The sequence below is a fragment of the Oryza sativa genome, chromosome 3 (genome assembly GCF_034140825.1).
Source record: "Oryza sativa Japonica Group chromosome 3, ASM3414082v1".
NCBI lineage: Eukaryota > Viridiplantae > Streptophyta > Magnoliopsida > Poales > Poaceae > Oryza > Oryza sativa.
Genome location: NC_089037.1, coordinates 15,206,359 through 15,229,227, shown reverse-complemented (window position 1 = coordinate 15,229,227; position 22,869 = coordinate 15,206,359). Strand labels below are relative to the sequence as shown.

Below are 22,869 nucleotides of genomic sequence, written 5' to 3'. Positions count from 1 at the left end.
CAATCCAAGTAGTCCTTATAGTTTACATATAGAACTCTATTCGTCATTCCTTATCCGGAATTCCTTCTATATACGAGGTATGATTCCGTATAACACTTGGTACATGGTGTGCCCTACCGAGCTTAGTCAACCACTTTTTGGTATGTGGTATCCATAATATATTTGTATTTTAAATTTTATATTAAAAAATAATTTCACCAAAAAATATGTCACTATTTCTTAATTTCGCCAAAGAAAATAAGGGGTAGAAAGAAATTCCTTCAAATGGGAGGCATCCCTAGTATTTGAACCAGGGTTTCAAGCTTGACAGACATAGCCTCATACCTACTATTTTTATATATAATCTGGTAAATTCTTGCCGCTTCCGATGGAATATTCAATATCTTTAGCGTTAATGTGATATTTATATATAACCTGGCAAATTCATGTCATCTTCGATGAAACGCCAACGTCAAAGATGTTAAAAAGGATATACTCCCTCCGCTCCTAAATATTTGACACCGCTGACTTTTTAAAACATGTTTTACCGTTCGTCTTATTAAAAAAACAAGTAATTATTAATTCTTTTCATATCATTTGATTTATTGTTAAATATATTTTTATGTATACATATAGTTTTACATATTTCACAAAAGTTTTAAACAAGACAAACGGTCAAACATGTTAAAAAAAAAATCAACGGCGTCATTGTTAACCTCGATGGCTCTAAGCGCATGATTAGTTTTTAGCACGATTTATTTTTTAGATAAGTTTTCTGAAAGGGTTAATTTGTCAAATTTTCGGGCTTTAGTGAAAAGCTTGAGATAAAAGGCGGTGTACACGGGTGTCTCCCCCTTGGCCGCTTCCCTAGGCTTGGCGTAAAAGAAAATCTCCCCGTCTCGTCGTCTCCTCCGCTCCTTGCGCCATCTCGCGGCTGAACAGGGGAGGGGCGGCGATCTCCATCCGGCGAGCGGAGCAGGGGAGGGGAGGGGATCTTGGTGAGCATCCATCTGCATTCTCTTTCTGATTCATCTATCTCTCTCTTCCACCGGGATTGCACCTCCGTGGAATTTGCTTGCGTTAACCCTAGCTTCTCTTATAGATCTGGAAGAGGTTCTTCTATTTGATTTCAGAGCCTTAACCTTAATACAAGTAACAGTTTGTTTGTTCCCCCCAATAGTTTGGGGGTTCAACTGAACCCCCACGTCCCAAGTTGGATCCGCCCCTGATTCGCGTGGTTGGAGTGTTTTGGTTAGAATTTTTTTTTTGTCGGGATATCTTTGTTAGTTCTTCAACTTAATAATAATTGAACTGTAAAAAAAGAGTCGGAGAGGTTATCATGAATAGACCAAACAATTTTTATTTTTTCTCGTTAGATCTTTTATAGTAATCTAGTTGGTAGGATCGAAAGATGACTTTTGTTCATTGTGGTATGGGATTGATTTGTTCATGTGGATTCGTTTAACGCTTGGCCATGATAAACATGCCATCATGCAGCCATACAAGTGTAAGGATTATTAATATGTGCTGTCATTACGAATTTGACAGGGTGATTCGTGTGATTATAGTTGATTTTATTTGGTAAATGAGAATTTCAGGAGGGTTTGATGTGAATAATCTTAGAATAGCTTCCTTCTTGCGCGTTATTTTAGTTTCCATTTATTTGACCCAATATTCTCTACTGTGTTGACCGTTCTTTCTCCGATTGTAGACAATGGTTGGACCTGGGCATAGGAACAGTCACGGGAAGCGTCACTCTGATTATGCTGAAAATGGAGGTGGCAAGAGAAGGAATCCTGGTGATGATACATATGCTCCTGGTCCAGATGATACTGTCTACCGCTATCTTTGCCCTTCTAGAAAAATAGGGAGCATCATTGGGAGGGGTGGAGAAATTGCTAAGCAGATGAGGGCCGACACTCAAGCTAAGATAAGGATTGGTGAGAGTGTATCTGGTTGTGATGAGAGAGTTATCACAATATTTAGCTCAAGCAGGGAAACTAATACCCTAGTAGATGCTGAAGATAAGGTTTGCCCTGCCCAAGACGCTCTCTTTAGAGTTCATGAAAAGCTATCCATAGATGATGATATTGGGAATGAAGAAAGTGATGAAGGTTTAGCTCAAGTTACCGTTCGGTTGCTTGTGCCATCAGACCAGATTGGATGCATTATTGGAAAAGGTGGGCATATTATACAGGGAATCCGCAGTGACACTGGTGCTCATATACGTGTTCTTAGCAATGAAAATCTCCCTGCGTGTGCCATCAGTGGTGATGAACTTCTTCAGGTTTGTGGAGGATCTCTGTTTCCATCTTTTTCCCGCGTTACACATGTCGTACATGCGTTACTACTATAGGCATTTATGGCTCTGTTTGGTAACATGGGTTATTTGTGACACGTCCGCAACATTCTCTTTTACGGAGTACCCTTTTTAAGGTGCAGTGACTTAGATTTAATAGTAGCTGTTTTCACTTTCCAGTCAACCAGCAAAATAACTTTTACTAGTTTAATTTATCATTTACAGTACTTGATTTTTTTTGCTATGCCATCTGTGGAATAGTCAATAATGCTAATGAACCCTTTATTCTTTTGGCACTAGATATCTGGGGACTCAACAGTTGTCAGAAAAGCTCTTCTTCAAGTGTCATCTCGTCTCCATGACAACCCATCTAGGTCACAGCATCTTCTTGCATCCAGCATGACACAGCCTTATCCAGTGGGCTCCCACCTTGGTAGTTCCTCAACTGCACCAGTTGTGGGGATTACGCCTTTAATTAGTTCTTATGGAGGATACAAAGGTGATGTGGCTGGAGATTGGCCTTCTATATATCAACCACGGAGGGAGGAGAGCTCTGCAAAGGAATTTAGCTTGCGCCTTCTTTGTGCTGCATCAAATGTGGGAGGTGTAATTGGAAAGGGTGGTGGAATTATCAAACAGATTAGGCAGGAGTCTGGAGCCTTTATCAAAGTTGATAGTTCAAATACTGAAGATGACTGCATAATTACTGTTTCTGCAAAGGAGGTGCTTTTCTCCTACGGTCCTCTGCTGATTTAGCATCCATGCGGATATTTAATTCTAGTCCTGATCAATTCCGCTTTCTCTTTCTCATGCAGTTCTTTGAAGATCCTGTCTCCCCAACAATAAATGCTGCAGTTCATTTACAACCAAGATGCAGTGAGAAAACTGATCCGGAATCAGCGATCCCGTCTTACACAACACGCTTGTTGGTGTCGACATCACGTATTGGGTGCTTGATTGGAAAAGGTGGTTCAATCATTACTGAGATAAGGAGAACATCAAGAGCAAACATACGTATCCTTTCTAAGGAGAATGTACCAAAAGTAGCAGCAGAAGACGAAGAGATGGTTCAGGTACAATTTAAACTTATGTTTTAATTTTTTTTTACTGGTCTTTTGTACTGCGATGAGTTCACCAATGTAATTTGCTTGCACAACAGATCAGTGGAGACCTTGATGTTGTAAGACATGCTCTTCTGCAAATAACTACTAGGCTGAAAGCCAATTTCTTTGAAAGAGAAGGTGCTTTATCAGGTTTCCCACCTGTAATCCCTTACCATCCTCTTCCAGTTGGTGTTTCTGAAGGGCCAAAGTATCTAGGCAGAGATACTAAGCCTCTTGGGCATGATTATCCATATTCAAGTGGATATCGTGGCTCAGATGATATTGGCCCTATTGACAGCTATGCAAGTTATGGCAGCTCCCAGGTATAGCTTCCCTTTCACTTCCCTTCCTTTCCTCTTCATGCTAACAGACTCTTATCAAAACTTCGACTGGAATTTCTCCAGGTCTCTGGAGGAGGTTATGGGGCTTATGGTGGATATAGTGGTCGTTCTGGCAGCAGTGGGTAAGCATACCTGTACTTTATGAGTCAGCAGTATAGACAGTACCTGTCATAATACCAAATATTTATGTTTCTCTATGTATGGAAATTCACTCTTAAGTGTGCACTAATTTTTTTTAGGCCTAGTCTACTTAATATTTCATTAATCTTTATATCATATGTTTTGCTCACTTAGCACATTTCATTTTTCATCAGGTTATCTGGCCCTAGTTCATTTTCCTATGGAAAGCGACATGGTTATTAGGACTTAGATTGACAAATGCAACAGGTATGGTTCATCCACCTTGTCTTGAAATGAACAGAATGATCATGCGATCAAGACTTGCTCCTTATTGCATTTCTGCCTTTTAAACACATTTAACCCAGCTCAGCTATCTTCTGATGGACCTGTTCTTTTCACCTTTGCCCCATGCCCACCTCCCTTACTAAAAACAGCCAAGACAAAAGAATGCCAAGACCAATGAAGTATGGAGCCTGCTTATTGGAGCCCCTTCCCAAACCAGATGACCAAGAGTATGGCCCCAACCTGGAAGCTTTGCCTAAGAGGGACCTGCCTGGATGCCATAGACCATCTTATTTCCCTAGTATACAGCATTTACTTATATTTTCCTCTGGGACTATGTTGATTCCCCGTCTTACATGTTCTAAACCTATGTATTGAAAGTTCACAGTTGAGACTTCCTGTATGTGTTCTCGTGCAACCTGCTTCATCTTAGTAGTTCGTGTGGAAGAACTTGGTTCCCTGTTTGCCAACCAAAAGCCTAGAAGTTACTTGCCCTTGCTTTAAGGATGTGGATCGTGTCATCCTTCACATTCGTTCCTATCTGCACATAGTTCCCCAGAGAAAATTGTACCTCCTCAGTGAGCTCAAAATAGGCTAACATAAAACTTAAGTTTACCTATAAACCAATCTCAGCATGGTCTTCTAGTATCAACCTGTCTGGTAAGCTATATGACTACTATGGCGATTTACAGTTAGCTGGAAGTTTTCGCTTTTGCTGATTTATAGATCATAAAAGCCCTAACATGCAATTGTGCAAGCCATGCTATACATGGGATCTTGACTTGATGTGCACGTGTGCTCTGATGCTCAATCTGAGTGTGGGTAAGTTTCAGAGAACCTCTCAAAGTTAATAACTGGGTTGAGATTTTATCGAGTTAAGAGTTTCCTTTGTGTTTTGGAGTCTTTTCCTCTTCTTTACCCTTCTCATGGAGGTGCAGGAGCATACGCCGTGTGCTGCTACTGCAGACTTGTCCACTGCTATATGGAACCACTGCTGGAGTTGCAGAACGTTGGTGCCATGCCATGCAGGGCATTTGTTAGTGTATTGCTGTAGACTATGATACATTTTCGATGTAGGCGGTAACATGGCAAACAGTATTGTGCTGCTTTCAGTATATTTCTTTTTTTTGGCCAAATTTGTTTATGCATGTAAAAGCAATTCTCTCAACATTGTATTTGAACAGTTTGGTCGAATTAGCCGATCATTCTTATGTACTGATTGATGTCCACTGTTGTTGGTGATGGACTACTGAGCACTTTGTAGTACGTGATTTTCATAGACCGGTGCTGTTGTGATTTTCCTAGACAAATGTAGTGTTGTGGCAATTGTATTTAAATGAATAAAGGGAACTACCAATATTAGTAGGATAAAGTTCAAATGCACAGCAAGGCCTATTAGCTCAGCTGGTTAGAGCGTCGTGCTAATAACGCGAAGGTCGCAGGTTCGAGACCTGCATGGGCCACTTTTTTTTGCCACTTTTTTTCCCTTCCATGTTCCATCTCCATTTTGCCACTTTTTTCTCTCGCTGTGCGCGCTGTGCATATTTCGGTGGGGAAAATAGATTCATCGGCAGCTGCCATATATTATACCTAGCGAAACCCCGTGAATTGCTACGGAAATTTAGTATGATAACAATAAAAAAAATAACGTGTAAGATAGCTAGATAATATCAGATTAAGTAAAATAATGTGGTTTATGATAATTTAAATTTAAATAGTATGTAGAATGGTGATTCAAACGTAAAAAGTAAGGTGGTATGACTTTATGGAAGAAGAAAAGTAGGGAGATAGTTTGGACCGTAGATTAATTATCTAAAGGCGGAAAATAATTGATGTGATATGACTTAATTAGAGGAAAAAATGAGAAAGATAATTTGGACCATAGATTAATCATTTAAGCACCAACTAAGTGAGGATAAACTATATAAGTATATAGGATATCATAAAACATAATAAAGATATACATTGAAACATTATGTGAATTATATTGGATGATAATTTAACATGTTTGTATTTGAAAAGCTCTTAAATTATAAAAACTATAAAGATATAACATGTTTGCATGATGTTTAAATGTGATGATTGTTAGTGGATGATGATGTGGCATCTTGTTAATTAGTGGATTAGTGGATGATAATGTGACATCTTGTTAGTGGATGATATGATGTGGCATCTTTGCATGTTAAGCTTAACGAGTTAGTGGGAGATAACTTTATAGTAAGATATGATATGTACATTACTACGAACATGATCCCTCTATTGTATAAGGGCATGTGCAATGGGTCTGGATCCCCTGGAGTCACTCCAACTCCATCGGTGGATTTGATAGAATCTCTACGGTCTCTTTTTTATCGACGGTTGGGATGAAGCCATTAGTTCCCACTTCCCACTAGTCTCTTTTGAAAAAAAAAGAATTTATCCTAATCTTGTAACAATAACAAATCACCGTCTACAATATATTTAGACAATTTGAGAATATACAAGCTAATTTTACTTGCATAACCCAGAAATTCTTTGATTAATCCATGGTGTAAACACCGTACTGAGCACGTGCCTCTAGTTTTGCATGTATATGGTTTATGTGTGTTTGCATGTACTATGCGGTTAACACTTTTTTTTTTACATGAATGTAGCTTCTTGTGTTTGGGAAAGAAGAGAACATGTATACTTTGTTAATTTGGTAGGCAGAAACTTAACCATTACTAACATAATAAAAAAATAAAGTAATTCCCATTCAAACCATAGGAAGCAATAGATGGCTTCATCTCAGCCATAGGAAGCAATAGATGCCATGGATTTGATAAAATTCACCCGGTGGAGTTGTACTCAACTCTAGGGGATCTGTACCCCAATATATATAAGCCTATGATGGAGAAAACAAGGTGGCTCCATGCACAAAAGGTACATTTGTTAGCTTGTGACTGAACTACAATTCATTTTTTATTTGTTTGTTGCCGGTAGCAACGTGATGATTGGGTAACAGCTAATACCAACTTTCACATCACAGTGTATATAACCAGGTTGGAAGGAAGCATTCAATGCCTATTACCTGCTTTTCTCCCACATTGTGGATGTCCTAATGTAAGGGATTTTAGAGGGATGTGACGTATCCTAGTACTACGAATCTAGACAGATGCTAGGGGATTGTTTGGCTGGAGGAGTCAACCCATCGGGGAGGGATGGTAACTTATTTATAGTCCACCTTTCATCATCTTGCATGTCCCAGTTTTAGAGTTTATAAAAGTGAGGGACAAATATATTAGGGTTTGTTAAAGTGTAACTACTATCAGTAATAAGCAAATTAACTATATTATTTGTACAATAAACAGTGTGGGGGTATGGAGAGGTCTTCTTTTCTCTTGTGGGCCTTACCTTCACCTTTTGCATTCACACATTGGCATATATAAATACTAGAGTTAGGGAATAAAAGAGGGTTTGGGGATAGAGGGACTTGAACCCTGACTTAGAAAGTCGACGGATTTTCCTTTTACCAGAAATTTCATTGTTGTCAGTATTGACATGTAGAATGGGACTCTCTCTTTATCCTCGTCCGATTAATCCGCTTTTAAAAAGATTTCAAAAACTATGATTTGAAGGATTTGATTACTCAATATTCGATTGGAATGGATTTTATAACACCAACTAAAAATTATCACAAAAAATTCTAGGAAAATTCATACATGTACTTTCAATAGTATTACATCTACGTGCAAAGTCGCATCTTCAAATTCATTCTACATAGAGAATAACAAAAAAGATAAAATTCTGACAAAATTGCAACCTTAAAACTGTCAGATTTTTTGTTTTTTTTTGTTACGGCTAAAATATAATGAATTTTACTTTAAGATTTTAACCCTAGGTGTAATACAATTGAAAGTATGTGTATGATTTTTTCTAGATTTTTTGGTGACATTTTTTAGTTGGTGTGCACGTGTGTACACGTGAGGGCCTGTGTGCATAGGATATGTTGCCACATATATATATATATATATATATATATATATATATATATATATATATATATATATATATATATACACACACACACATACAAAGCTACTACCTACTGATTCCTAGGCCCATACAAATTTATATTTGTATCGGTATATGCGGAATGTGTGAAAAATAAAATTACCTTGTGATGGAAGCAATAGTAAAATTAAGTAGAAGATATATACCTGCTATTAAAAATACTATCTTATTCCCCAAATGTTTGACGGTAGTTAACCAACGAAAAAAACAGAGATAGTATTTTTTGCTCATCCATGTCAAAAAAACGAAGCCAATATCTATACTACATTAAATGTGGGCAGTGGTGATGCCAGTGAATCTTCCGTCACCACCACTCTTACTAGCGTGTAGGCTTTCACGCTGTTGGTGGTGTTGGTGTTTCATCCTGAAACAACATAAGCTTTGTGTTTCTTGGTCTGGCTAATTTAGTAAGCATCTAAAAATTGATGGCAAAAGACAGCCGGAATTGTAGATTCTTAAGGCTTTGAAATGAATGCCAAAATTATCCTTTAAGATTTGGTGGTCATGCACGGGCAAATTAGCTACAAGTATAAACAAACAATATAAAACCCGTCTCCTCTCCTCTACTGTTGCCTCTTTCCCAGTTTGTGCTCTCTCCTCTCCTCACTCCGCCTTATCCCCAAAACCCTATCGATCCCATCCCCTTTCCTCCTCACCCATGGCGGCCACGCTCTTCTCCACCGCCCTCTCCCCGCACCTCCTCCCCCTCCCCTCCACCTCCTCCAACCCCGCCTCATCCTCCCTCTCCTTCCTCTCCAAGCCGCTGCTCCCCGCCCTCGCCGTCGCGGGATGGCCGCGGAGGAGGACCAGCCCCTTCGTGCCGGTGGCCGTGGCCGTGTCGGAGGAGGTCGAGACGGAGGAGGACGAGGAGGAGGAGGAGGAGGGCTCCGGGGGCGAGGAGTTCTCCGACGACCTGAGGGTCTTCGTCGGCAACCTGCCCTTCAGCGTCGACAGCGCCCAGCTCGCCGGCCTCTTCGAGCAGGCCGGCTCCGTCGAGATGGTCGAGGTCACCACCCCATTCGTCTCGCCTTACTAAGTACTCCTATCACACCACCTTCGTCGAGTCGCTCGCTGGTGTGTCCCTGTCTTTGTGAAACCAGAAATGGACCGCTGGTCGCTGGTGAAGTGGTGATGAATGATTGTGTCTAGTTGCTTCATATTACAGTTCACGACAAATTCATTCTGTTGTTAATTTAGCTTAAACCGCGATACAATTGGGTTGCATATGGTAGTGTGGGCATATTCTCGTTCTTTTAAGAAAAAAAAACTTATTTCGGGTGCTCATTGTGAGGTTGTATTTGGAGATGATTAAGGATGCGATAAGGTTGCCATTATTTAAGGTTGTTAAATTTGGTGTGCTGGCGCTCATGCTATTAATTCTGTGACTGGCGAAAGATTTAGGATTGCATTTTTCTGGTTAATTGCTCAATTTTAAGAGTAGTACTCGGCTTTGGTTGATTTTTCCTATATTGTATCATGCTAAACTGCATTGTTGCAGGTCATCTATGATAAGCTGACTGGAAGGAGTCGTGGGTTTGGGTTTGTGACAATGTCTAGTGTTGAAGAAGTTGAGGCAGCTGTCGAGCAATTCAATGGCTATGTGAGTATATGCTTCCATACTTCTAAGTCATTATTTTTGCTCCATGTTGGTATATGGGCTGGCTAAAAATATATTGCATAAAGTGCGCTCCTATTTCATCTCTTTGGTTTGCATGCTGTGGCTTGCATTCTTTCAAGATAACTGTAGCTGAGGTTGCTCGATATGAACCTGCTTGCTTGTTTTAATCCTTGTTTGCTTTTAGCTTATTCATGACTAGAAAACAAACTTTAATTTACTCTTTTCTGGCATGTTGCTGGACATATGTTGTGTTATATCCTATACAACATCATTGAATTGTGCTTAACTAATTTGCTGATTTCATTTCTTAAAACAGATACTTGATGGGAGATCTTTGAGGGTTAACTCAGGGCCACCACCACCAAGGGAGCAATCATCGCAGAGAGCACCCAGGGGTGAGGCCAACAGGGTCTATGTAGGTAACCTTTCTTGGGGTGTTGACAATGCAGCTCTCGCAAACCTATTCAGTGGGGAAGGGGAGGTCTTGGAAGCCAAGGTCATCTATGACAGGGAGAGTGGCAGGTCAAGGGGATTTGGTTTTGTCACGTATGGTTCCGCTGAAGAGGTTGAGAATGCAGTTTCAAATCTTGATGGCGCTGTGAGTTTTCACTAAGTCTGGCTGGTTTCTTATTCTCATATGTCTTTCAGCATCATTGTTCTTTTAGTGTGTGCTAAAACAAGCCTATTTTCTTTGTTGTGCAGGACATGGATGGCAGACAGATCCGAGTTACAGTAGCAGAATCGAAACCACCTAGGAGACAATATTGAAATTCGTTTAGATGCCCTGAAGCCTATGGTTAGTCCAGATATGAATCATACTATCGTCATGATTGTTCTATAGCATCGATGGAATTCTAGTCGTAACTTCCACCATATGGTTCAAAAGATTGGTTTGGTGATGAGATATATATCATTTTGTTTTAACTTTTTGAACCCACTTTTTTTTGTTATGTATGGCTTGTTCCTTGAATTATAGAGTAAAGTGCACGGCCGGTCTCTAAACTTGTGCTATTCAGGTCTCATAATTTGACAAAGTGTGTCATTCCGGTCCAAAACTGTCATAATCCTTTCGAGATCCTGGCGCTGACATGATATACCACATACTAAGCACCAACATGGTATCATCAGTAACTACGCAGTATGTCCACATCTGTATTTCTAGATTGACCTGCCCTTCCAACTTGGCATCTCATTGAATCTGCTCAGTATCTTGAGCGGATAGACCAGGTTGGGCTGATCTTGTTTTATTTTGGGAACAATTTCGATTGATGGGGCTCTGACGGGACCAAATATACTTGGACTTTTTTTTTACCAGTATACGTTGTACGACTCCATTTTCCAATAAAAAAAAAGGTGAATAGCCTATGAAGTTTCGCTTCGAGCTCAATTTAGTTGTTGATGTTTCAAACCGTCCAAAAAAAGTCCTCCAAATTTATTATTTGGGTTAATATAGTCCTTAGAAAAAAAAAGCCACGAAAGCATATCAAGTCATCCTTGTATGTAGCGGTATGAATAAAATGACTATTCTACCCTTATATACCATATAGAAAAAAAAAGACAAACAGAAAAAATAACAGGCCAGCCCAGTCCCAACATTGTTAATTTACATGATCGCTGCAGCAATCGTAAGTGATAATTATAAAACGATCATATACGTGTGAAACATTTATCTTCTTTTATCTTCTTTCTTTTTTATATGGTATATAAGGGTAGAATGGTCATTTTGTTCATACCGCTGCATGCGAGGATGACTTAGCATGCTCACATGGCTTTTTTTTTTTGGTCAAAGGACTATATTAACCCAAATGATTAATTTGGAGGACTTGTTTGGACGATTTGAAACCTCAAGAACTAAACTGAGCCCAAAGCGAAACTTCAGTGACCATGTTAGTTATTCACCCTTAAAAAAAAGGAATAAGTTCACTTGGTGACTCTCAAAAGTGATTGTAATCTAATCCGTGACCCTAAACCACAGAACCGGATATCTTGACCCCCAAACTATGGAAATCGGTACAATTTGACTCCCTCGGCGGTTTTAGAGGGCGGTTTCGCTGATGTGGCGCTGACGTGGCGGTATTGACCGGGTCTTTTTTACACGTGGCGTTGACGTGGCGCTTAGGTGGCATTTCAATTAAAAAGTTATACGTGGGACCCATTTGTCATTCACATACACAATTGTGGGGCCCACTAACATGTGGGCCCCACACGCATCTTCTCCCTTTCTTCTTCCTCCCCTCCCTTCTCTCTTTCTTTCTCCCTCTCCTCTACGGCCGTCCGTGGGGAGCGAGCGGCGGCGGCGGCCGTGGGCTGGAGCTGAAGCGGCGGCCGCTCGCCGTTCCTCTCGCACCACCACCACCCGCACCACTCGGCGGCCGGCATCGAGACGTCGTCGGCGGCCGAGCGGCGGCGGCAACAGCCCACGGGCAGCGGCGGTGGGCGGCGGCGGGCGGGAGAAGCAGTGGGAGGACAAGGGGAACGGCGGCGGGCGGCAGAAGCAGTGGGAGGACGAGGGGAACGGCGGCAGGCGGGAGAAGCAGGCCACGGCGGCGACTTCGACTTTGACTGCTGAAATGGCGATGGTGATGGCGGCGTGGTCGGCGGCGAAGCGGTCGAAGAGGAACTCGGATACCTCGGCCGCCGCTTCCCCTCATCCTCCCTCTGCCACGAGCCACCGCCGCCCTCGCCCACCCGCTCTCCCGCCGCCGCCAGCTCCCGCCCGCCGGCCCCCATCCCTCAGCCGCCGCTCACACCGCCGCCGGCTCCCCTCGTCCTCCCACTGCTGGGCCGAGCTCGCTGTACCCCGCCGCGTGTGCCTCCCGCCGCTGCCGCTGTGGTCTCCTCCGTCTTCGCCGTGGTGGAGCTCAGCCCGGGTGCCGCCGCCGCTCGCAGGTCGCCGCACCTCCGTCTCCGCCTGCTGCGGGAGAGAGAGAGGGAACGACGAGGAGAGAGAGGGAACTGAGGGAGGGGAGAGAGAAGGGACATGTGGGTCCCACAATCTATTTTCTGTGTCATTGACAAATGGGTCCCACACATATTTTTTAATTCTAAATGCCAGCTAAATGCCACGTCAACACCACGTGTAAAGAAGACCCGGTCAATACCGCCACGTCAGCGAAACCGACCTCCAAAACCGCTGAGGGAGTCAAATTGCACCGATTTCCATAGTTTGGGGGTTAAGATATCCGGTTTTATGGTTTAGGGTTACGGATTAAATTTCAATCACTTTTGAGGGTCACCAAGTGAACTTATTCCTAAAAAAAACTGTCCATTTTGAATTTTGGAACAAGTCCACTTTTACTCCCTTAAAAATGACCCGAATCTAATCCATGATCCTAAACTGCAAAACCGGATATCCTGACCCTCGAACTATTGAAACCGGTACAATTTGACTCCCTTGGTGGTTTTGGAGGGTGGTTTCGCTGACGTGACATTGTTGACCTAATCTGTGGGGTTGATGTGGCGCTTTGGTGGCATTTGAATTAAAAACGTATACGTGGGACCCGTTTATCATTCACACATAAAAATTGTGGGGCCCACATGTCAGTGGGCCCCACATGTCATCCTCTCTCTCTTTCTTCTTCCTCCCCTCTTCCTTTCTCTCGGCCGGCTGCGGGGAGCACAGGCTGGAGCGGCGGCGGGCGGGGGCCGGAGTGGTGGCAGCCGGCGGGAGCTGAAGCGGTGGCCGCCCCGATCCCATCGCCGTGCTCCACCTCCAGCCAGGAAGGCGATGTCGTCCGGGAGCGCCACCCCGAGGAGGATTTCCGACTGCGCCGCCACCGCTGTTGACGCCGACGACGCCGTTGCCGGAGGTTGCAAAGCCTCCCCAAAACCGATAGCAACGGCGTACTGGTCATGGCGCTTGAATGCGATAGCAACAGCTCATGAGATCTCTCTCCACCGATTATCTTCTCCTGTATGTGCCGCTCGTCGATTAGTTCGTTTCAGAGCTTCAGACTACTCACGACGACGATCGCCTTGCCGATCTGCCTCCTGAGTTCCGCGTGCTGAAAACGACTGCCATTGATGTTAATCCATTTTCCTTGGATCATTGTGTGTGCTACTGCAAAACCGATCTAATTCTGTGTTCTTGCGGTAGTAATTGTCTTGTATATATAGGAGCATTTGTGAAGACCAAACAACTGGGCATTCAGGAATTCAGAGTTCAGATTTTAGTAGTGTTGTGATTTGCAGGGCGGCAGTTGCGTGGCAGCCGACGAAGCCAACGGCTCCTGTGACGAGGACGAAGCGATGTCGGCGAGGGGTGGTGGTGGCTCGTGCTCGTGGCGAGGTAGAGGCGGTGGAAGTTGTGAATTAGTGAAACTGCAGCTTGACCTATATTTGAGGGAGTCCGCCGCGCCCTAATCCAAGCGCCATGGACGAAGGCGGAGCCCTCGACGCCCTTGACCGGTCGGCCGGCGAGGAAGACCCACCCACTCCCCTGCATCCGCATCTCTTTCTCCTCCCTCCCCTTTCTCCCCCGGCACGGCGTTCCTCTTGTCGCATGGGCGGCCGCGGCGCGACGGGATTGCGTCCGCTGTCGTTGCCGCGCTACTCCACCGCCGGTCGTCGCTCACCAAGCTCAAGTCCCGCTTCGTCGAGCCCGCCTGCCGCCGCTGCCGCTCCGGTCATTGCCGGCCGCCGCCGCTCCAGCTCCCGCCCGCTGTCGCTACCCCTGCCCGTCTATTGCTCCACGAGAGAGAAGGTGGAGAGAAAAGGGGGAGAGAGGGAGGAGGAAGAAAGAGAGAGAGAGGATGACATGTGGGCCTCACATGTCAGTGGGGACCACAATATATTTTTGTGTGAATCACAGATGGGTCCCACATATATTTTTTTAATTGTAATGCCACGTAAGCGCCACGTGTGACGAAAACTAGGTCAATATTTCCACGTCAGCACCACATCAGCAAAACCACTGAGGGAGTCAAATTGCACTGATTTCAGTAGTTCGGGAGTCATCCTATCCTATCCGGTTTTGCGGTTGAGGGTTACATATTAGATTTGGGTCACTTTTAAGGGAGTCTATGTGGACTTATTCCTTGAATTTTTGATCGCATGAGCTTCAGTTCGTTGCGTGGGACAGTGGGAGTGGTGGGTTTGTTCGTTTGGCCGGCGGTCCATCTGTTCAGTCAAATCCCGAAGTGTTAGTGGATTTAACTTTGAACCCTATTTTTTTTATTAAAGCACAACGTCGTTAAATCTTGAAAAATCCGCTTTCACGGGGAGTCGAACCTAGGACCTCAGATGCTACTGAGACTCTTGTAACCACTAGGTTACAGGTCCTTTCGCAACTTTGAACCCTATTTGAACTTGATTTGCAGAATTTGGATATGAAAGCTTTGGTTTTAACTTCTCTTTTTAGAGAATGGTATTTTTTTACCCAACTTTTGCATCAAAACAGATGTATGCGGTCTTTTTAAATTGGGAATTTTGTCCCTCAAACAACCTAATCTAAAATTCTTTTATATAAAGATTTGAACTCAGTATCTTGAGGTACTACTTAGGTCACAACCACTAAACTAACTTCTCGCACCTGCAAATTTTTTTTTCAAAATATCTAGCTTTCTCAAGCAATTCAGAAAACTAGAAGTCAAGAGCTTTGGATTTTTTTTAACTTTTTCAAAATTTTAAAAACTGACTACCAACCACCTGCATATGTAGTGTAGTCACTCCTTAAAATTTTAAAATCAAAGATGAATGGGAGGATCATGAGAACAAGGTGGTCGTTGAGGCGTCAAGCTCTCGTGCAGCCGCGGAACAGCAACAAGAACAATTCGGAAGAGCAAACATGACCTCTACTTGCTTTCTCTCTCTCTCTCTCTCTCTCTCTCTGGATAATTGGAGACGACAAATCACGTCGCCAGAAAGCAGCCTAGTACCCACTGAAATCCAGAACGACTTTTCTCGGAGAAACGAAGCCGTTCGTGCCTCAACAGTGCTGCCGAAACCGACGCCATATCGATCATGCAAAAGCATTTCTGTCTCAAGATCCAGACAAACACTACCAACACATACACACACACTCGCAAACGCTTCATCAGACTTTCTTTTGAGTACTGCAAGTGGAGATAAGGAGAGAAATCCGATCCGTCCTCCTCTTCTCCACCAAATAAAATGATTGGCAATAAGCAGCAGCAGCAGTAACAATGCAAAAAGAGCATGTAATCTATTGGTTGCAGTGATCTGAATAGCATCATAAGATTCTGAGTTTAAATCTTCATAGGAGTGAATTTCAGATTAGATTGTTTGCGGGACTAGGTTCCTAATTTATAGGAGCGAATTTCATATTTGGTTAAACAAAGTTCTCAATTTAAATGATTGTATATATCCAGTTGGATGTAAATGTCGAGGAAATAATACCCTTCTTAAAGAAACATACATCCTGGCCCTGGTAGCGACAAGATCTGCAGAATCTTGCAAATTTGGTGGTGGCCATTGGCGGATCGCAGCAAAAGGATGGGTGCGTGCAGTGTGTGCGTTCGATAATAATAGTATAATTAAATGGATGGGCTAACAAATGTAATGCGTCGTAAACAATCTGCCGCAGTTGGTTTATAGGCAGCTGCCATTTTGCTCAGCACTGTCCGTCCTTGTCCTGTCCTGCGAGCCGACGCGGTGGCCACTAAAACTAACTAATCAAAAAATCAAATCATGATTAGATGAGATAAGGTTGTGAGCTCATCGATCTCCGGCTGTACTAAATTCTGGGGTTCACTATCATTGCCATGAATCATGCATGTCGACGCACAATCTATCTTGCTGCTGGAGCGACCGTCCGATCTTTTTTTTTTCTCTTTCTGGTTAGGATATGTGCGGCGAACTTGCTCCTCTATGTCCAGCGGGAAAAAAAAGTCTGAAAAAAATATGTTCAAACCATTTCCACACCAGTATTTTTTTTTGTCTTCAAATGGTTGTCGGTGTACTGTATAATACTCCCTCCGTCCCAAAATATAACAACTCTTTTAGAATTTATTTCAAAATATAACAATTTATTTACCAATATTCTCTTCACAACTAGTCACAACCCTCCGCTATTCAATTTTTCCATCTACCTCACTTCTTATCTAATCACAACCCTCATTCATTTAATTCTACATGCTTTCTTAATAATCGTTTCTAACTCCAAAAATACTTATATTATGAGACGAAGGGAGTATGAGATATTCCATAGATGTATGGATGTGCTAGTCCACATATATCATACCCAATATGTGTACGTAGAGATTGACATGTGGGGCAATAGGACGGTGGGATCCACGCATCACTGGCCGTAATGGCAGTGGCATTATGGTAGAGGATCCTCACCCACATACGTATAACGAGGATAGGATTCTGAATTAAAAAAAATCAACTTTGGCAAAATCCTGATGACCTACTCGACCTCGACCAAAACTATATCAAAGGATTCCATGATTATTTCTTCGAGTATAAATGGCCTCGGAAGAAGGATTAAGGATCAAATCATCAAGCCTAAAGCAAACTGAACAGATAGAAGAGCAATTCGCTGACCCTTACAATAAGCCATCTCGCTAGAATAAATTTGAAATAGAATTATTAGAATAAAAACTCGAAAATGTTGCCCTATAATGGAAGATAAATCATGGCATTTTTAATAAGTTATAAATTTGTATCACAGTAAACTATTCACAGTGTCACCTTGTATTTACCATTGGACTAAAATCCGATCATTGTGAGTTGTATTCTACCTTTTCTTCAACTCTCCTCCGGCTTTTATCTCTCTTTTTTTTCACTAATAACAACAACACCAATGTCCCCATCATTCCACTTTCATTACAATGTAAACGTTAGTATATGATGAGAGGATGTCGGCATCGCTAGATTAGGATTCGGGATGAGGGTTAGTGTGAGTGTGGCTATGGGCCGGGGAGAGGGGTGTTCTGAAGCTTAGAGGGATGGTCGGGGAGGGGAGTGGTGGTTCGGGCGGTCGGTGATGTGTGGTAGTCGGGTGGTGCAGCTAGGTGGCAGCAGTACATAGTTTTGGTAGATTAGCTAGTCGCAGGGGTTGAGCGAAATGGAGTGACCATGAGGCGGAGGGAGGTACCTATGTATTAGGTGAAGTGAGCCGCCGGAGATGAGGTAGGCTAGATGACACCGGTGAGTCATGGTTTCATGGAAGTTCATTCGAAGTAAGAAGATAGAAAAAAAATATAACATGTCTCATTGGAGAAGATAAACCATGTATATCATGAATTTGTTAGGTGTCGATCCAACGGCTCACGGTAGATACAGGGTTATTAAAATTTTAGTTGACTGATATATAGTCAATCCCGTATAAGATCTAAGCATGCATAAAAGTGGGCTCAACAAGAAGTGCTAGGCTGCCAACTAATAATTAGCTTTCACTAAAAGTAACAACAGAATCACTTGCACCAAATCATATTTAATTTTTGACATGACATTCGACCTTATTAAAAAGACTATGTCAGTATTATTTATTTTATTATAACTTGTCATAAATAAATCTATTGAAGCATTTTAAACCTGACTTATTCTTTTTTATTACCCTAAATTCTTTAACAAAACAATATAAAATTAACAACATCGTATATTTTAAAACAAAACGGAGGAAATATATTGAATTATCTAATGATGTTGCGAAGTCACACCACAATATAGTGTAGGTATGCCGTGACCTATACATCTAATAACACCAAAAAATTCTCTATGTTATTATTCTTTTCCCATGATTTTGGAATATTCGTTTTGGGATGATGGGAAAACAAACGAATGGATATGTATATATCCCTCCAACTCAGCCGATGAGTTGGGTTCTATCCTTATTTGTGACTGACAGTGCATGCCTAAAAAGGTGGCCCTAGGTGGCCCGAGAGCAAGTGCCAGGAACTGAATCAACTGAAATGAAATACCCCAATTCTCCGTGGCCCCGTCCACCTCACATTGAGCGAAAATGTTCTTTTTTTTTTCCAAAGACATAATTACGTTAGGATTATCTATTGACTTCGTTTTCAGTCTACTAACCAACCAATTTATTTGGATCATTAACCAACCAATTTAATTGGATCATTAACGAACCAATTAAATTTGGGTCACACCATTTCTTTAGGCTGAGTTTTATTTGCTAAGGTTCCCAAGTTACACATCTCGTTTTTCGCGTGTACGTTTTTCAAACTATTAAACAGTGTATTTTTTTCAAAGAAAATTCTATCTGAAAGTTGCTTCATAATTCATATTTAATAATTTATTTTTTTAAAAAAATAGCTAATACTTAATTAATCATGCGCTAATGAGTCACTCCGTCCAATAATACCAACCGAACATCAACCTTGATACTCCTACCATCCTAATATAATATAGGCATGATCAAACTTGTACAATTTTCAAAACTAATATTTGACTTTTTTTTCATATATACTAGAATCTTTGACTTATATTTCTCATATACTATATGGATTGTTACACCAAAATTATAACTATCTAAAAGTAAATTTAAATGTGAATCCAATGATATTATTTTAAAAAAAATAAAATGTAATTTATATTATACTAACCATTGGCCAAATATTTTTAATGTTGAATCTTAAAATATATGCACACGTTAATTATATTATGGGATGAAGAGGGTATTAAGGCTGAGTTCGGCACCGAGTGTTCCCAACTCCGCTTCCTCATTTTCCGCGCGCACGTTTTTTAAACAGCTAAACGGTATATTTTTTTAAAAAAAAATTCTATAGAAAAGTTGCTTTAAAAAAAATCATATCGATGCATTTTCAAGTTTTTTTTTTGACTAATACTAATTAATTAATCATATGCTAATGAACTGCTCTTTTTTCGGTGCTAGAGGTGAACTTTCCTAGCTCTAACGAACGAACGCATCCTAAGCTGTTGCCACTACAAGCCTACAACACCAATTTCTGTCTTCTGAAAACCCCTATTGGTGCTTTGTGAAGTCCTGGTGTGGCCGACTACAATTAGCCTATTTATGGTATTTCCTGCACTATAGGGAAAATATCTAAAGTAGTGAAAGAATTAATCTTTCTCTCATCCTCATTGAGCCACGTAGGCTACAAAACGACCACCATCAGATGTAGGCAGCAAGCAAAATGAACCGTTGGATTCTTAGTTCTATTCAAATGAACAAAACAAAAAGCCTCAAAACTACAATGCACACTGTCAATGATAGAGAAAAAAATCAATAGCATAGTTCAAGTAAAAATACAAAATGTATTTACTAAAACAAGGAACTTCGATATGTTGTCTTCGGTTTTGGTTTTTAATACATGATGCTCTTGATTTTTAAAGATGTATTTAACAAAATCACATAATTATCATTTATTTTGTTAGTATTTATTTTATTATTTATCATTTATTTTGTTAGTATTTATTTTATTAGAGGTATTTTTATGTATATTTCATATTTACACAACTTTTAAATAAGATGAATAGTCAAAAGTATGTCTAAAAATTAGCGGTGTTGTACGTTAAAATCCAGAAAGAGTACACACTTGCAAAAATAAATTATTTGATTAATTACTAAAGTGTTGCATTTGTACTTAAATATTTGTATTAAACATTATGTTATCTTAATATATCATTTACATTCCATTCAGCAGAAAAAACATGCCTAAAAAGTACTTAGTATATCGTGATAATAGTTTATTATGTTGTTTGAATATATAGTGATCTAGAGAATGGTGTGTGATATGCACCAACAACAAGCACTTGAATGACTATGGCCCTGTTTAGATCCCACACAAAAATTTTACACCCTATCACATCGAACGTTTGAACACCTGTATGAAGTATTAAATATAGTCTGAAAAATAACTAATTATACATATTATGACTAATTTACGAGACGAATCTTTTAAGCCTAATTGATCCATGATTTGACAATGTGGTGCTACAGTAAACATTTGCTAAGGACAGATTAATTAGGCTTAATAAATTCACCTCATGGTTTACTGACGGATTCTGTAATTAGTTTTTTTTTATTAGTGCCCTAACGCCTCATGCGACATCCTATATAATACCCGACGTGTCACGCCAAAACTTTACATCCCTAGATCTAAACACCCCCTATATCCTAATATTATGCAACAAAATGATGTAACTCTGATTTCTACTTCTCTAAAATAACGCTCTCATAATATAATATATTATTTTTAAGATTATTGATAGCAAAATAAAATATCCCTATTAAATAAGATTTGGTTGTGGGTGAGTGGGTAGTAGTGTGTAATAGGTAGAAAATTGAATTTGAGTTGATAGATGTGATAAGTACTACACCAAAATCTCTTATATTATTTCTCAAATAAATTGTTATATTGTGGGATAATTAGTAAGGATAAAATCTCTTATATTATGTAACAAGGGAGTATTAAATAGTGCAGATGTACTCACAAAATAATTTACGAGCACGTGTTAACACTTATATGTGGATATTTATTGTTGCGCAACGCGCCACTCTGTGACTAGTTTAATATGAAATAAGTTATATAGTGCCATGTGTAGATTATCGTCATAAACTGAAAATAAGATATGAAAGTAGAATAAACTAATTTTGTTTATAATACTGCCAAATTGCGACTACCTCAATACTAACAAAGAAATGTAAGACCAGAATTTAGAACCAATAGTTCAGATTTTATCATTCTCATTTTCAACATCAACTTCACATTTTACTGCCTATACATATTTTTTTAATAATGGAATATAATCCCGGCCTTTGCTCAAATAGCTACATCCAATTATAACACCAATTCAACAAAAACTCACACCTGAATAAATAAAAGCACACACAAACTAAGAAAAACTCACACAACATAAAAGATCACAATTATTTTATTGCCTATACATATGTGAGCGGTAAAAAAAAACCCTTCTATAAAAAAAAATGTCATGTGCGGCGGTTGCAACTTTACAGTGTAACTGTGTGCATACATCATATTATTGATCCTAACTTAGTTTATAAAATCTATGGATGTGTATAGCTACCATCTAGCTCCCTTGAGTCTCGGTCGGTCTTAAATCTCTCACTATCAAATACTATCATGTAAGTCTTTGCCAAACCTTGATTAAGACATGGCCAATAATTTATCGTAAGGTACAATTTTGCAAAAGATTAGGTGAATTGTGGGAAGGTTGTGCCATGTCAAAAAAATGTGGCAACCAGCAATGGACTCAAAATTGTTCAGCAATGTTTGGTTAAATGGGTAGATGTGTATAACTAACAAGTAACAACTAACAACCCACTTAAGTATTATTTAGCTTAAATTGGGTTCAATACTACATTTCGCAACACCAATCGCCAACACATCAGATGTTCAGCTAAGGTCAGGTGTGTCCACAAGTTCTTACTACTAGGTTTGGAAAAAGAAGGAGTAAGCCATGTGATATTCAGAGTTACAAACCATGCATTGTCAGAACCTAAGCTCTAAAAAACCTGAAATGTTTGGCAAATTATAGCAGTAACCAAACATAGATGTGTTTGAGAGGAGAGGAAAAGAGAAGATACACAAAATGAGATTAGTCATTAGCGTATGATTAATTTAGTATTAACTATTTTAAATGTGAAAAATGGATCAATATAATTTTTAAAAACAACTTATAACACACCGTTTAGCAGGCTTAGGAAACACCTGCACGGTAAACAATAGTGTTTCTCTCGCTCCGCTGATGTCGAAGGAACATGTAACTATTTTCCGCTCTTAGATATGATAATCAACTTTTTTTATATGGAGTAGTAGGCAGTTAAACGTTGAAATCTAAAAGTAACAAAGGGCCTGTTCGGTAGGCCAACTGCTGCGGCTGCAGCTGCGTACAGTGAGTGCGAAACTGTTCGTGCCGGCTGCGCCGCAGCCGCAGCTAGGGCAGCCGAATAGGCCCAAAGTTACCTTAACACCGAACGTAGCTGACATGACTTGAGATCCTCTGCAGTCAAATGCATGGTGTCTTCATCAGGGCCACACCACATGTCAGTGACAAAGTCACGTGACTTCGACGGGATAGGGTCCTGCTCATGCTCAGAGTTGAAAAAAAAAATCCGTTCTCCCCCTCGGGTGCACCTAGCCACGGAGGCCTCTCACCCACCCCACTACAAATAAGCCCGCACCGCAT

The 22,869-nt window shown here is 40.8% G+C and overlaps 2 protein-coding genes and 1 non-coding gene across 5 annotated transcripts; all 3 read left to right on the top strand.

Moving 5' to 3' along the window:
- The first annotated feature begins 836 nt into the window (after positions 1-836).
- Positions 837-5,366, top strand: LOC4332959 (KH domain-containing protein At4g18375). 3 transcript variants are annotated; one of them, XM_015776696.3, is made up of 8 exons: positions 837-977; positions 1,691-2,266; positions 2,579-3,001; positions 3,094-3,351; positions 3,438-3,704; positions 3,786-3,844; positions 4,037-4,109; positions 4,277-5,366. In XM_015776696.3, exons 2-7 carry the CDS (start codon positions 1,694-1,696, stop codon positions 4,083-4,085), a joined length of 1,629 nt encoding a protein of 542 aa, XP_015632182.1. In that variant the 5' UTR covers positions 837-977; positions 1,691-1,693; the 3' UTR covers positions 4,086-4,109; positions 4,277-5,366. The 3 variants fall into 3 exon arrangements, with proteins under 3 accessions (XP_015632182.1, XP_066165102.1, XP_066165103.1); XM_066309005.1 differs by having other exon boundaries at positions 4,208-5,366; XM_066309006.1 differs by having other exon boundaries at positions 4,213-4,527.
- A 147-nt stretch (positions 5,367-5,513) lies between these two features.
- Positions 5,514-5,587, top strand: TRNAI-AAU (transfer RNA isoleucine (anticodon AAU)). The gene has a single exon. It is a non-coding gene; the product is annotated as a tRNA-Ile (tRNA).
- A 3,140-nt stretch (positions 5,588-8,727) lies between these two features.
- LOC4332957 (RNA-binding protein CP29B, chloroplastic) lies at positions 8,728-10,785 on the top strand. The gene is made up of 4 exons (XM_015772975.3): positions 8,728-9,162; positions 9,655-9,756; positions 10,091-10,372; positions 10,477-10,785. The coding sequence occupies exons 1-4, from the start codon at positions 8,815-8,817 to the stop codon at positions 10,540-10,542; spliced, it is 798 nt and encodes a 265-aa protein (XP_015628461.1). The 5' UTR covers positions 8,728-8,814; the 3' UTR covers positions 10,543-10,785.
- Positions 10,786-22,869: the final 12,084 nt, after the last annotated feature.